This window comes from Rhipicephalus sanguineus, chromosome 8 (assembly GCF_013339695.2).
Source record: "Rhipicephalus sanguineus isolate Rsan-2018 chromosome 8, BIME_Rsan_1.4, whole genome shotgun sequence".
Taxonomy (NCBI): Eukaryota; Metazoa; Arthropoda; class Arachnida; order Ixodida; family Ixodidae; genus Rhipicephalus; species Rhipicephalus sanguineus.
Genome location: NC_051183.1, coordinates 47,369,665 through 47,383,987, shown reverse-complemented (window position 1 = coordinate 47,383,987; position 14,323 = coordinate 47,369,665). Strand labels below are relative to the sequence as shown.

Below are 14,323 nucleotides of genomic sequence, written 5' to 3'. Positions count from 1 at the left end.
CACAGCACCTACGGAGATCCATACCGACGCTAGCCGCATCGGACTTGGCGCAGTCCTAGCTCAGCGGAAAGACGGCTACGACGAGTACGTCGTCGCCTATGCCAGCCGCACTTTGAAAAAGGCCGAAGCGAACTATTCTGTGACAAAGAAAGAGTGTTTGGCCATCATTTGGGATCTCGGCAAATTCCGTCCATACATATATGGTCGTGCTTTCGACGTTCTCACCGACCACCACGCCCTTTGCTGCCTTTTTTCCCTGAAAGATCCGCCAGGTCGCCTCGGCCAATGGGCGCTTCGCTTACAAGATTATGACATTCGCGTTGTCTACAGATCGGGCAGGAAACACTCTGACGCCGATGCGCTATCTCGATCGCCGATACCTTCGGATGTAGCTTCCCCACCAACGCTCTTCGAAACTATGTCAACCATCGACGTGACGGATATGCCTGTTGAACAGCGAAAGGATCCCCTGCTTTCAACTATCCTAAACTTCTTGCAGGACCCATCGGACACAGCTTCTAGAACGCTTCGTCGCCAAGCCGCCCACTTTACTGTGCGCGACATCTTTTACCGGAGAAATTACATGCCTGATGGTCGTAAATGGCTGCTCGTGATACCACGGCACATGCGGTCTGACATTTGCGCTTACTTCCATGCTGCTCCTCATCATGGTCACGCCGGCGTTCTGAAAACGTATAGTCGGCTAAGGCAACGTTTCTACTGGCGGGGAATGTATCACTTTGTCTGCCAGTATATTCGCGCTTGCATGGCGTGCCAGCGGCGTAAAGTTCACCAACGCCCTTCCGGCGAGTTACAGCCGCTACCCTGCCCTGCTCGTCCCTTTGATCGCCTCGGCATAGACCTATACGGCCCACTTCCCTGCAGTTCCTTGGGTAACAGATGGATAATTGTCGGCGTCGATCATTTGACACGCTATGCCGAGACTGCAGCACTCCCAGCCGCCAGCGCTCGAGAGGTTGCATCATTCATTCTGCGGGATTTCGTCTTTCGACATGGAGCACCACGAGAACTGCTAAGCGACAGAGGGCACGTATTCCTCTCCGACGTCATACAAGCCCTTCTCGCTGAATGCAGCATCGTTCACCGCAAGTCTACAGCCTACCACCCGCAAACGAACGGCTTGACGGAGAGGTTCAACCGCACACTCGGTCACATGATAACTATGTACGTCGCGTAGGATCACAGTAACTGGGACGCTGTCTTGCCATTTGTCACTTACGCGTACAATACTGCCTCACAAGCTATTACAGGCTTTTCGAAGTTTTTCCTGTTGTACGGACGAGAGCCCTCTTGCACCATGGACACATTGCTTCCATACCGACCCGACGCTTCCGAATGCACGCCGGTGTCTGAAGCGGCGCGATACGCAGAGGACTGCAGGCAGCTCGCTCGTAAACTTACAACCGCCGCTCAAGGTCGCGAAAAAAGGTGGATCCCACCTCACAGCCCTGGGCTTTCAAACAAGTTTCTTGCGCGCTACGATGGCCCCTACCGCATCAAAGGCCGCACGTCCCCTGTCAACTACATAGTTGAGCCCTTGACACCACCCCACGACCTCAGACATCGTGGTCGTGACACGGTTCATGTCAGCAGACTTAAGCCATACTATGACCCCTTGATGCTGCCTACGCCTTAAGACGCCAGGATGGCTCATCTTCTCTCCCGGGGGCAATTGTAGTGAAGAGGAGGAAGAAGCCACGCTTGGTCGGCTGTTGCTGTGCGCGTGATCTGCGTTCCTGTTGGACCGGCGCCATTTCGACTGCACAAGTCGTCAGTACTTTGTCAATAAACCGTCATACGACAACATGAATAACGTGAAAATCCTGTCCGGTACGCCTTCAAACCCTTTCCTCCAGACACGCGTGGCACATACCTGTTTACCGCGGGCCGCGGTGTACGTGTATTCGTCACAGGTGACTTACAGTTTACACCTACTGAGGAACGGCGCGAAGAGACATTGGTAATTTAAATGCGAGAGCGTTAAGAAAAAACGACATCGACAGCGTTGACCCGACGAATGGAAAAAAAATAAAAATTAGGGTCCCAGCAGGTATCGAACTTAAGCATTCTGCCTGGCAATCAGGTATTATACCACAGAGCCATGCTAGGTCTACAAACTGGTTTTGAAAAACAGCTTATGCCGGCTTAATGTCGGTGCAGCGCCAATTGTAATATCGGTGCAATGTCAATTGTAGTTGTGGTGCAGGCCATCTGAGTTTACAAGAAAGCAATAAACACTACATACACTGTAAACCACATTACACCCGTATGGCTGTAATCTGGTGTCTATACCTGACACCCATACACCCCAAAAAATTGGTTTACCAAGCAGGACTACACCTATACAATGGGTGTAATTTTAAACTTTCACCCAGTGGGTGTGAACATTTTTGTTGGGTGTAAAAGCATATTACGCCCTAATAAAAAAAGGTGACAGGTGTAAAAACACACTGCACCCAAACGAGAAAAAGGGCCTTAGGTGGAAGACCGCATTGCACCCAAAAAAAAAATGGCCGCGTATCTGAGCGCTTCGCTGGAAATGTCGTCGAAAGACGATAGACTTGTGCCGGTCGTACTGCACGAGACCTCCGCCAAAGGCCAAGTATGTAGAGAGGCCGAACGAGTATTGCGTGCTGCCAAACTGCAAGAGAGAAAAGTGACAATTAAGTGGTTCCCGGCGCACGCGGGGGACGCGACGGAACGCAATGCCAACCACAACGAGACGGCACACGCAGCGGCGCGAGTGCTAACTAACCGCGCCCCGGCGAAAGACCATCCGACGTAGATCGGAGCCAAGGACCGCATGACGTAGTACAACGACATCACAAACGCCTACCGCCTGGCCCGCAGGACTTTCCCACTCCCGCACCCCCTGATGAGTCGAGCAGAGGCGGTACTACTGAGACAGCTCAATACCGGATCGCTACCGAACCCGGGACTGATGCATCGCATGTACCCCGAGACATACCCGACCGACAAGTGTAAGGTCTGCCGGAGGGAGACGGCGGATCACACGCACATCTTGTGGGACTGCATCAAGCACCCAGAGCAAGCGAGATCAAGAACGATCCCGTCGCGGCTCGAGGAAGCCGCGAAGAGCTACAACCCGGATCAACAGCACTGGGCTGTCCAGCAGGTCCTCGGTGCGCTCGAAAGGAAGGAACCCAGCGAGCCGGCAACGGCGACCGGAGACCCGCGCCGAGTAAGGGCAACCGCGAAGGCCCTAGTCGGGGCGCGCGAGCGCCCAACTGCAGGCACAAATAAAGTTTGATCCAATCCAATCTAATCCTTCTCTACGTTGAATCTCCGCATCTGCCTCATAGCGTCGCATTTTCAGCGCAGCCTAAGAAACACTAGCATTTTGAGCGCCGTCTAAGAAACATGAGGGTCTTTAGAATTAGTTATCTACGTATTTTCTATTAAAGAAACACACCACCTAATACTTACGTATTGATGCTGCGCCTCCGATATGTAATATTTACTTTTTGATCGACAGTGTTCTCAAGTATGAACGGCCGTACCAGTTCAAGATGGCTGGGCGGTAAGGAAAGGGTTAAACTTTGGCCGGGTGGCTGAATCGGGTGACAGACACACCGACAAACAGACCAATATTTCTGCGTTTAAGTTCCCCAAGAAAGACTGTCGTCTTTAAAAAAAGGTGTGAAGTGTAAAAGCACATTACGCCCAAACGAAAAAAGGGCGTCAGCATGTTTATGGAAAATTACACCTAAACACCTAGGCAAAAATTTCCATAATTCGAGTGGTTCTCCCTCCCAGTTGGCTCCCATTGAAACGCTATAAAGCTTATCCTTTAGCTAGTCCTTTCAAGGACGCATGACCTATTATAGTGGCTCCTGCCACAGTGGGATAATCCTGGCCCCAGCACTGCTTTTATGGGGAATATGAAGCACAGCATATGTGGCCCTCAAATATACAGTAGAGAACTGCACGGGCTGTGATTTTCTTCCCGGGCCCGGAACTCGTTCAAGTTTACCCGCCCGAGCCCGGCCCGGAAATTCAATGTGCGACCCGGGCCCGGCCAAAACCCGAGAAAAAATTTCGCCTGCCCGGCCATGCCCGGCCCGACGGCAGACCAGACCCAACAGAGGCCCGAGCCAATACTACAGGTCGTGTTGTCAGAACATACAATATACAGCAAAGTGCAAATATCTACCCTTTGATGGCGAATGTTTCGCTAGAAATTCTACTTTAACCTACGGTAATTTTGTGTAAAAATGTGCTCACGGTGGAAAAACTTGAGTGCACAAACTGGGTACAATGAATGTTTGTTCGGCAATGGTATAATACACTTTCTTTTTTTTTGCAAATGCAATGGGGATCATCAAGAGCGTTTTCTTGCAGATATTGCAGCAAGGAAAGTAATTTGCACTGAGGCAAAAATCAGGCAGAAAGACGCCCTACAAGGGGCAGAAGTGGCACACACAACGACTGGAGATTTGCAGCATGAGTTCAGTTTCAATAGGAAGTGCAATAAAAACAAAGAATACAGAGAACAGAACGCCCTCTTCAACTTGTTTTTATTGCGCTCTTTACTGAAACAAAGCCAATCGTGCACCCGGCTTCTGGATATGTAATCCCTTACAAAGATTCTTATTGAGAAATTATTGAAAAGCCATTGGTCAATGGTGACATATAATATTGAACAGTAATTGTCTGTCCATTGAATAATCATTGATTTTAATCTTGATACCTATGGAACATTATTGGCCACTGAATTTTTGCAATTTTATCGACAGAGAAGTTTTCGAACAGTAGTGGACTTGTTATTTAAAGTACATTGTGCATTGAGAATTCTTCTTGACTGTTCTGTTGAATAATCACTGAGCTACAATTGAAGCAGCATTAAAATTTGATGATGTATTGAAAGTACACATTTAGTATGCTTGAATAGTTGACTGTTTGTCGACATACAACTGAAAGACGCTACCTCAGACCTGCATTGACGTATGCTGCGGGATAGTCATCAACTGGTCGCAGAAAATCATATCGGCTGGCATAGTGAAGAACGAAAGGGTTGTTACTAGATTTTATTTTATGTGAATAGCATTTGAAATACAGCAAGTTGTTTGTAAAAGCATTGTTTCTGTGATGGCGACGGTCGAGGTTATACATCCCGATGGCCATCACAAACGCATTCATGTACGTATATATGCGCGCAACAATGAAGCAGCTTAATCGACTGAAAAAGTTTTTCCGTCACTATTCTTTGTCTTTCTTCTGCTTTCACGGAGGGGCGTTTCTTTAAAATGACACTTGCCGGGATTTTAAGTGTCAAAACCACGATATGATTATGAGGCACGCCGCAGTCCGGGATTTGGGATTAATTTAGAGCGTCTGGTGTTTTCTAACATGCACCCGAATCTAAGAATGCTGATGATCCCCTAGCGAAAAGCGGCCGCCGTCTCCGGTAATCGAAACCGCACCCTCGAGCTGAGCAGTGCGATAGCTTACGTGCTAAGCTACAATGATGGGTGGGGCGTTCTTTTCATAGCTAACGACTGGTGTGTGCGGCTTAGCCATTTTTCCGTTATTGCTGGCTTTTCAAAAGCTCAGCAGTTTAAGACACATAAACGCATGCAAATGAAATAACTGCGGTAATGCATAATCTGAACGCTACTGTAGCCGTCATTGCCGAAAGGCGCTTAAGATTCACGGGATTCCCGACCCTTTCCGAATGTATTCTAAAAATATAGGAATGAGGGGAACCATTTCAGTCCACTGTTCGCCCTCGTAAAGTATTTTAACAAGAAAGTAGTTTTTCTGTGCCTTTATACTGATTTGAATGTTGCCTGTTGGTATAAAAGGAAAGGTGTTTTCTTATACCAAACCATTGGCGGTCACTTCGTCTCACGATCTGCTTAGCGGTGAAGCAATACGGAAATAGTGGACTGTACTTGATTATTCTTATTTTTTATTTTACAAACACTGCCGACACAACCAAACTAATTAACATGGCAGGATAGTCGCCAGTGAACGTGTCTATGAAGTATTAAAATCGATGACTGGGTAGCACCGAAGCAGAAAGGGTGGAAATTTTGAAAAAAAAAAACTGTGAAATACCTCACGTTCAGGCAGGAGCACATTGGTGATGCGATCGAAGTGAAACGTCATGCTTGCACGAATTTGGAACGTTATACTAAAGACAGGTATTTGTGAAAGTTCAGTCTGAGTGATGTTTCTTCAACTAGAAAAACAGCTTTTTTTTAGTGCGGAACTTTCGCGGCTTCCCTGGGCGCTGGGTTCTAAGTTCGCATCACTGCTCAGTGAAATTTCTTGGGGTGGCGGAAAGATGCGGCGGGCGCACGGGTAATGCGACCGTATGGTGCTTTGGGTTTTCACGTTTATGCACGTAATGTGGGCTTTCTGCAGGTCGTCGATCGTTTTCAAAGTGATACCATAATAAGTAATGCACGCTGCTCGCTTTTAGACCTCAAAATTTACAGACAGAAAAAAGTAGTTCATGGATTTTATCGCCCTCCTTGGGTACCGAAAAGACGTGTATGCAGTAGCTTGCTGCGGTGGCAGTATGTGAATTCACCTCTACGTGAACCTTTATCTCATGCTAGGTTCCAAGGCTGTCCATGTGACTGAAACTGGGAGAAGTGAAAGACTACTCTCTCCTGCCTATCTATGAAAAACTGGTGAGGTAAGCTTCGTCAGCAGCTTGAGCCCTGCGCTATCTTTAGTCGGCAAGAGCTCCCGGAGAAGACGGGCGCTTACGACTGCGAGGCGCTGCTGATTGTTCAAGATTTCATCCAACGCAAACACGCACAGGCCTACGGCTATGTTTTCCTTGGCGGTCTTGTTCCTCGTACAAGCTCTTCAAGTAAGTACTCCCAATAGCGATGTACATTCAGGCGTAACGACCTCCGACTGGCTAACGAGGTTCAGAAAGGCTTCTAGGGTTAGAGTAGCGGTTGGCAAGCTAGATCTGACAAACACATTTCCTTTGAACATCACAGAATGTTTAGGAGCACCAACAAAATGGTTTTAACATGCCTTACTGTGCTCGTGAACCCTAAGCGTAGCAATATGGAATGCGGTTGTCTAAACAAAAAAGTTCAAATCTTGTTTGCGCCCGTGCCGTACATTATTCGTGGCTGCAGGAAAACTCTACAAGCGGTTAGTTCTAAATATGGTTTATAAGAGATTGGAAAGCGGTTTACCGCGTCATTCCATTTATGAGGGGCGTTTTTACTTCAAACAACGAAGTCGTTTACACCCACCATGTGCCTGAAGCAGGATGTGCCTTTTTAGGAAAATTTGCGTGGTGAGCGGTATCTTATAATGCGGCATCGGTCCTCTAAGTTAGTAAAGTCGGATTATTTACAATTAATACAAAAAATGAGATTGGCATGAGGAACGCAGTGTCTGAGTACTGCTTCGCTAACCTGGTCACCCTTTATTCCGCAACGTACACAGACAAATCGAATCATATTGATGCGTTTATTGCTAAAATACATAAACGCTACGTTAGCGGGGAAGTGGGATATGTTTTACGTAAAATGGTGCAGTAAACCTTATATGAAATATTAAAATTTTCAACATAAAAAGTTAAGCATTAATGACTGTGATATCGCGGCCTGGGGCCGCGAAGAAGGGAGGCGACCAGGCATCATTACCCAACGAAATGGAATGATATTTTATTTGACGGAACCATGGGAATTATATGCATGGGAACAACAGCGGAACTGACGTTCACAGAATTTCCAGACGGTGCATTAAACCAAAACTAATGATGCAACACTCACGAAGAAATGTATGCAATATAAACAAAGGGAAACATCCTCTGATCTCGTATGAAAACAAAGCGGCGAGAACAGTTAAAGAGGCACTGCAGCATTTTTGAACATCTTCAGGAAACGCTTCCGATGTATAGTGAAGGTTTCTGTGAACACGTGAGCTAAATATTATTGCAATGTGCGCGGCAGGAAATGCGCAGTTTCGTTTGAAAGACCGCTAGAAATCGCTTGTTCTCATCTCAGCAGACCACACAGTCGATGGAACTTACTACGTACTCGACGGGAAGGACGCGGTCATAGATTGGTTCATTCATTGCGAAAACACTCTGGAGAATATTTATATTGCTTGTTTAGAGTTCAAGAAAAAAAAGTAGACAATTATCTTCCTTCAGAAACCTCGAAAAAATTAATTCTTCGTAGTTTCTGTGTCTCTCAGAGGTCGCCTGCTTATAGTTTCGTTTTCTCCCCCGTTTATGCCACGCGGCAGTCGCCGTACTTCACCTGTGCTATTTGAAACACTTCGTGCCTGAGTCGGTCACTTGTGTCACACTGAAAGCACAAGGGCAGCACATACGAATGCATCAGCGAGAGTTTAATACTACAATAGCGCTTGGATCGCTGCACTCTTAACGCGGCCGCCATGGGGTGCCACGTTGTGCTGACGGCGCGTTCGCGACTTCGCGGATGTACGCGACCACATTAAATAAAGAAAAAGGGGAACAAACACAAGGTCATGGCGTGCGCTCAGTTAGCTTTTTCATGATTGCGGCCGCGTGCTCTTGTTTGACAAAAGCGAGGTGCTGGCTAAGCATAATTCATAGCTGAAATGTGAAATCATAGAGGCAGGCTCCACCATAAAGTTAGCACGTGCGTCAGTACTCCTTTAACAGAACTTTCGTCTCGTGAAATATGATATCTAAACAGGCTTTGAATGGCATACTACTGTGCGCAGTACGTGTTGCTTGTACAATGTACAACATTCGGTAAAAATGATTCTGCAATTTTTTGCTGGTTGTGGCGCATGTTAGTGGCATACGTATAAGTTAGTCATTCCCGTCCTATGAATAAAGTGTTGAAATTAGGCGATGTGTGTGCGTCGCCCTTTTATTACCCCGTGTTCTGTGGCGCTATACTTTTTCCAATGTTTCACCAACACGCCCAAGCTTCTACACTAGATAGCCTTTCTCCGCTAGCCATCCCTTCCTGTGTAGCTTCCATCGCGCTTGTCAGAAGGATAGAGGAGAAAGAAACGCTTGTATCCCTGCGAACAATCTTTCTAATTCAGCAAAATTATTGCGGACAGAGATTACGCAGGCAAAAAAGACTGATAGCTATGTCACTTGAGGACTGGTTGGCAAAGCCCAGCCCCTGCAGAGCGCCTTTGAAAATATGAGGCAAACTGAAATGGCACAACTACAAGAATGCCAGGTTTCTGTGAGAGCCGAGTACATAGGAACTTTCTGACCTCTCTGTTTTGACATTTCTTTCGCGGTGTTCACGGAGGATATACATGAACGAGGAAATGCGCATACGAAAGCTTGTGTACATCGTGCCTTCTTCTCGTCTGTATTATATTCTGGGTGGTAAATCTACAAAATTAGCTATTATACAAGCTAGCTAGTGTACAAGTGGTGTGCGCGCCTTCGCCACGATTATACGTTGTGATCTTATTGCGCGTTTGGTTGGGAACTCCTTGAAGGCTACACTTGGAAACGATCAATAGGTCGCTGAACAAGCAATTGCTTTCTTTTTAGCTTTCATGCCAGAACGAAGGAAGTCCACTTTTTGGTAAGTACGCCTTTTTTTTAAAATTATTACTCGCATATTTGCAAGTGAAAATCAATGTATGAAAATAGACCAACGCAACTGAATGAGCTCTTTCAATATGGCTGAATACTTTCTGCCTTGCATACAATATGCCAGCTACGCCTCACAAAGACACACGGCGGATGAAAGAAAGCCCGTTCTCTTCAGAACACTCCTCTGACTACGCGCCCGTAATGAAACACTGAAGTGTTAACAACCTCGTTTGCCTGACACAATCGCAGGAGCCAGCAGATAATGGGGTCAGTGAAATCAAAGAGAAACCTATATATAGTCTCTACTTTTGGTACTGCAAATATGAGACGAAGGAGAACGAAAAGTGCGAAGCCTAGAACTACGATCGCCGGGAGCAGAGTCCACAACCCGTGCATTACGCTCCGGATGTTTTATTCCATTTGACCGAAGAAACACTTGCACGTCCTTGCTCAATTTCTAGAGGAGAAACGCAGGTAGAGACAAGATATTCAAAGACAAACTGTGCCACCGATGAATCAAATTGCTGATGCGAAATCTGAGCGCAGCGACAGACGAGACAGTTGCTCCAGTTGTGCCTTTCGTCGTTCGGGAAGAAGACACGGCCATGGGAACACGTGGCTCATGCCGAAGGCTGTCGCTAGTACAGGTGACTTTTAATGATAGTATAATATCTGGGGTTTTACGTTCCAAAACCAAGATATTGTAACGGGGTCATGACGTCGACGAAGGCAGCAGTCGGCGTGTCCAAGATGAAACTCTTTATTTGGCTGACCTTGTGGCCGGGAAAGGGAAAGTCAAACTACAGCAATACACACTGTACACTGATAGCGATGAACAGAGCGTCGGCCGTCGATGAAACTGATCTGCAGCAAGGCACGTCGTCATTTACACATGCAGCATCGAACATTTCAACCTTATCGCTGGTGGCCACTTTAGATCCAGAATAATCTCAGCGGTGCGCGTTCTCGCGCTCAAGCAAAATAAGAAGATTCTAACATAATCTGGAAGGTTCCCAGAGATAAGGCGTGGTTTGCGCAAGGCGGTGGCTACGCGTGCAACGGATATGTTACATAAAAATATCAAAAGAGGCGAGCGTGGCAATATGAATATGAGAGACGTCGTAGTGGAGACGCCGTAATTTCCACCATCTGTTGATCTTGCACGTGCGCTGCCATCGCAGAGCACACGGGCCTCTAGCATTTCGCGACCTTTAAAGAAGCACTGACACAAAATTTTGGAGGCATGATAATACATGAGGTCGATATGCGTGGACGCGTGCACACAACCTATAAAATATTCAAAGCGATTATATTCTGGCATGCACTTGAATCAATGGTAGAGTGCAGTGCATTTGAGTGCAAAACAGAGCACCTCGCCACATCGACACCAATTTTGCCTAAATTCAAACAAACAGCACCTCACATCGCTAGTCTATGTTCATTTTGTTTAGTCACGAACTTATTTTACACAAGAGTCGTCTAAGAAGGTCAATGTGAATTGGGGTGATTTGGACGAGAACATAGTGGCCCTTATTTGCTAAATGAATTTCAAGAAGCCTTATATCGCGTGTATTCAAAGAAAACTAAGGTTTGTTGCATGCAGTGCAGGAATGAATGCTACGCAATGTATACTACGAGGAGCCGACATTTGTCCATTGACGTTAAGCTAAGCGCTACGAGTTGGACCACCGTGTTCTGAAGATCAAGTAGTTGTGTACATGACGTGGGTGTATGGAGACACAGACAACGACATGACACTCAAACCCTAAGTTATAACGCGACGTAAGGATCGCACGTGCGTGGAAGTGCAGTCGCCGGTTTTATTGAAGATACGTACATGCTCCGGCGTGCTGATGGCAGCTGTCTTCGTCGACGCATCCTGGCTAGGTCGACCAAAATCCCAAGAAAAGACAGCCAGCAAGCTGTCAGCATTGCGAAAACGCTCGAAGGGCATCGATGCTCTCTCTTCAGCGCGGCCACTTCTTAGGTAAACCATTAGTGTTGTAGAAGATGCGCCAGCTATGAAGATGCTCGCTTGGAAGCGAAACCTTCCTAAAGGGCACTAAAGGCAAGGGTTAAGAGGAGGATGAGAAAACCTTATAGTGCTTGTTTCGCGCCATGAAAATCGTTAGTTTGAAAAGGAAATCACTTTAGAGCGGTCTGCACACCATTAGCGAACATCACACTGCCGGCACCAAACCTTATTTGGAAATTCGGATTAAATGACACAAGAATAACAATGCTCCTCGTGACTCTTAGCCGAGAAACATATTTCTAAACAGCTACCGTCAGCGCATTCTATGTTAATAATTTTTCAGGCCACTTCCTTTCACTCCTGAATACGCGGTAGAGGGCACAATTAAAATGTTGGAATTGCGGCTGTATTTTAAACATGAGTACGTCCGTCGAGAGTATGAGGCCTGAGCGAACAAGTCTCCCTTAATGTTGAGTTCAGAACACTCGGGTCTTGTAACACGAAATATGCTTTTTTTCTTGTCAAGTACTCTCTGATTCATGGAATAATTTGTTGTGTGAAAGCCTTTAAACGCATGTACCACATAAGAGGCAGCGTGCTATTAGAGGAATGTCACAAACTTCGCCGCTGAGTCGTAGAATGAACTCTGGAACACGCTTGAGTGAAGAACAGAGAGCTGAAGACGCGATAAAGACAAACCAAAGAAGATAAAAAAGCTGTACTTTTCCACCTTCACAAAGTTTCTCACAATCTAATGAAGGATGGGCAACCGTCCGGCGTCAAAGTTGCGTTTACAGCGCCAAACTAGCTTCTGAGTTTGGGCAGGTCGATCTGCGGTACGAGGAAGTGAAACCCTAGTTGCACTCTCAGGCACTGAAATTCTTACATAATCACCAGCCTGACTGCGCCCACTGCTTGGAAAAGGCCTCGCCCACATTTTGGCAATCCTGCACTTGTTGCGGAAATGTTAGTCACGCAGAACTGTTAATCTCATCTGCCGACCTACGTTTCTGTCTCCCCGTTGCGCGTTTGCCTTCTCTTGGCATTCAGTCAGTTACTCTTAATGACCAGTGGTTATCTTGCCTACGCGCTACATGTCCTGCCCATGCCCATTTCTCTTTCTTCATTTCGATTAAGATGTCCTTAACACCCGTTTCTTCCCTGGCCCACTCTGCTCTCTTTTTGTCGCGTAATTCTTTCGTTACCACGCGTATTCAAATCGACCACCGGTGATCGATGCTTTGAATCGTCGATTTTGGCATGTTAAATTAGTTTCTCGTGCACCTAGCACCACCTACAAGTTAGTCCGGCCTCTGAACTTTCAGAATCAGTTTCAATTTGGCCGTTTTGGCAGCACAGAGATTTTTGACAAACCTTTGCGCGAACCAATGTGCTTGTGTTCTTGGGAAAATGTGCTTGACAGACGAACTTGAGAGAAATGCGTGTCACTTGGTGTTATGCTTTAGTAACGTCAATGCTATGTAATAAAAAGAACTTTTGCAAGTCAAATATCAAATTATGGTGTCAGCTTCGCAGTCTGACAGTGTTGAGCGGTAATAATGGCCTGAAATTTATGGCAGCTATTCACTAGAGAGCTGTTGTTTGGAGTCGAGGAGTACTTATTCTACCAAAAAGTTATTTCCGAAGGTCCGGCGCATGTATGCCATGTGGACGTGGCCTTTTCAGCCAGTTTCCAGCAGCTTCCGTTTCGCTTCTATTGTTATATCAGGCAGAGGGGCGCATCCCGTGTCGCTAGTCGCTCCCAAGGCGCCGTCGTTACGCGCATGGGTGCGCACCTGCGCCGCGATAAGCGTGCGCCGCTCGAAACTATCTTACAACCACACCTGCATTTAGTGATGACGAGCTTTGAGTCCGAAGATGAGAGCACATCAGCTTCAAGCTGGCGACGATATTTTGAATCAGCCTGGGACATCCGCAGCCGTTCAGGGGTTGGTTTCGTTTACGGCATCAAGTGGTCTCCTCCGCCGCGCATGCGTAGCTGCTGACCTTTGTGCACAATCTTAGAGCTACTCTGGTTACGTGCGAGGCCTACACGTGGCTGGGGCGCGATGTGCTGACGCCGGCTGCAAAGCTTCTCCTCACGACACGAAGGCCGCCGGTGCAGATCTCGGCCCCGCACTACAGAGCGGCGCAAGACGTTTTAGGACTGCGCTTGATTTCGTTCTTTCTTTTTCAATACTATCTGCAATCATAGGAATAAATATGCTTGGATGCATATTTTGGAACGCCAACATATGCGGAGAGAGGTAGCTCATGGAAAGAGGTGACGCCAGACGAACTGGTGAAGTTCATTGCACATGTGATTTATATAGTTGTTGTTCACATCGCGGGCATTTATCTATATTGGAACACTAGCAGGCTATTCTCGTAAAAAAACAAAAAAAAATTATGCGAAGTTACGAAAACCAGGAAATGCTTCAACGCATTGTACGAGCAGCGAAGCAATACGTTGGTTCAGATTTTTTGTTTATTTTAATAAAAACATTGTGTAGAACATTTCTTATTTTTATATTATTCCTGGATCATTTATCTTCAAAATCTATATTCTGAATTTTATTTGTTCTGAGAGCTTTTGCTATATAGTGTTTTTATTGCTGTGTTTATCAGCTGGCAACAAAAAGTTACACACTTTCATATTTTTATACATTCCACAATATCTTTGTTGCTTTACAACTTATATTTTTCGGAAAGCCCATTTCATTAGACAAAATTTGGTATGCTGCAATGTATGCTGGAGTACTTTT

General features: G+C 46.4%; 2 protein-coding genes across 2 annotated transcripts in view; both read left to right on the top strand.

Moving 5' to 3' along the window:
• LOC119401829 (fructose-2,6-bisphosphatase TIGAR) overlaps window positions 1-12,629 on the top strand; it is a 430,132-nt gene extending 417,503 nt beyond the window's left edge. The window contains exon 7 of the transcript XR_007417090.1: window positions 12,613-12,629. The gene's annotated coding sequence lies outside the window, so the exon portion shown is untranslated. The remainder of the gene's footprint in view (window positions 1-12,612) is intronic.
• The window catches only part of LOC119401824 (uncharacterized), a 39,689-nt gene continuing 32,109 nt past the window's right edge, over window positions 6,744-14,323 (top strand). Inside the window, exons 1-2 of the mRNA XM_037668812.2 lie at window positions 6,744-6,868; window positions 9,539-9,572. Of these exons, the coding sequence (XP_037524740.1) occupies window positions 6,827-6,868; window positions 9,539-9,572 (76 nt within the window). The 5' untranslated portion in view covers window positions 6,744-6,826. The remainder of the gene's footprint in view (window positions 6,869-9,538; window positions 9,573-14,323) is intronic.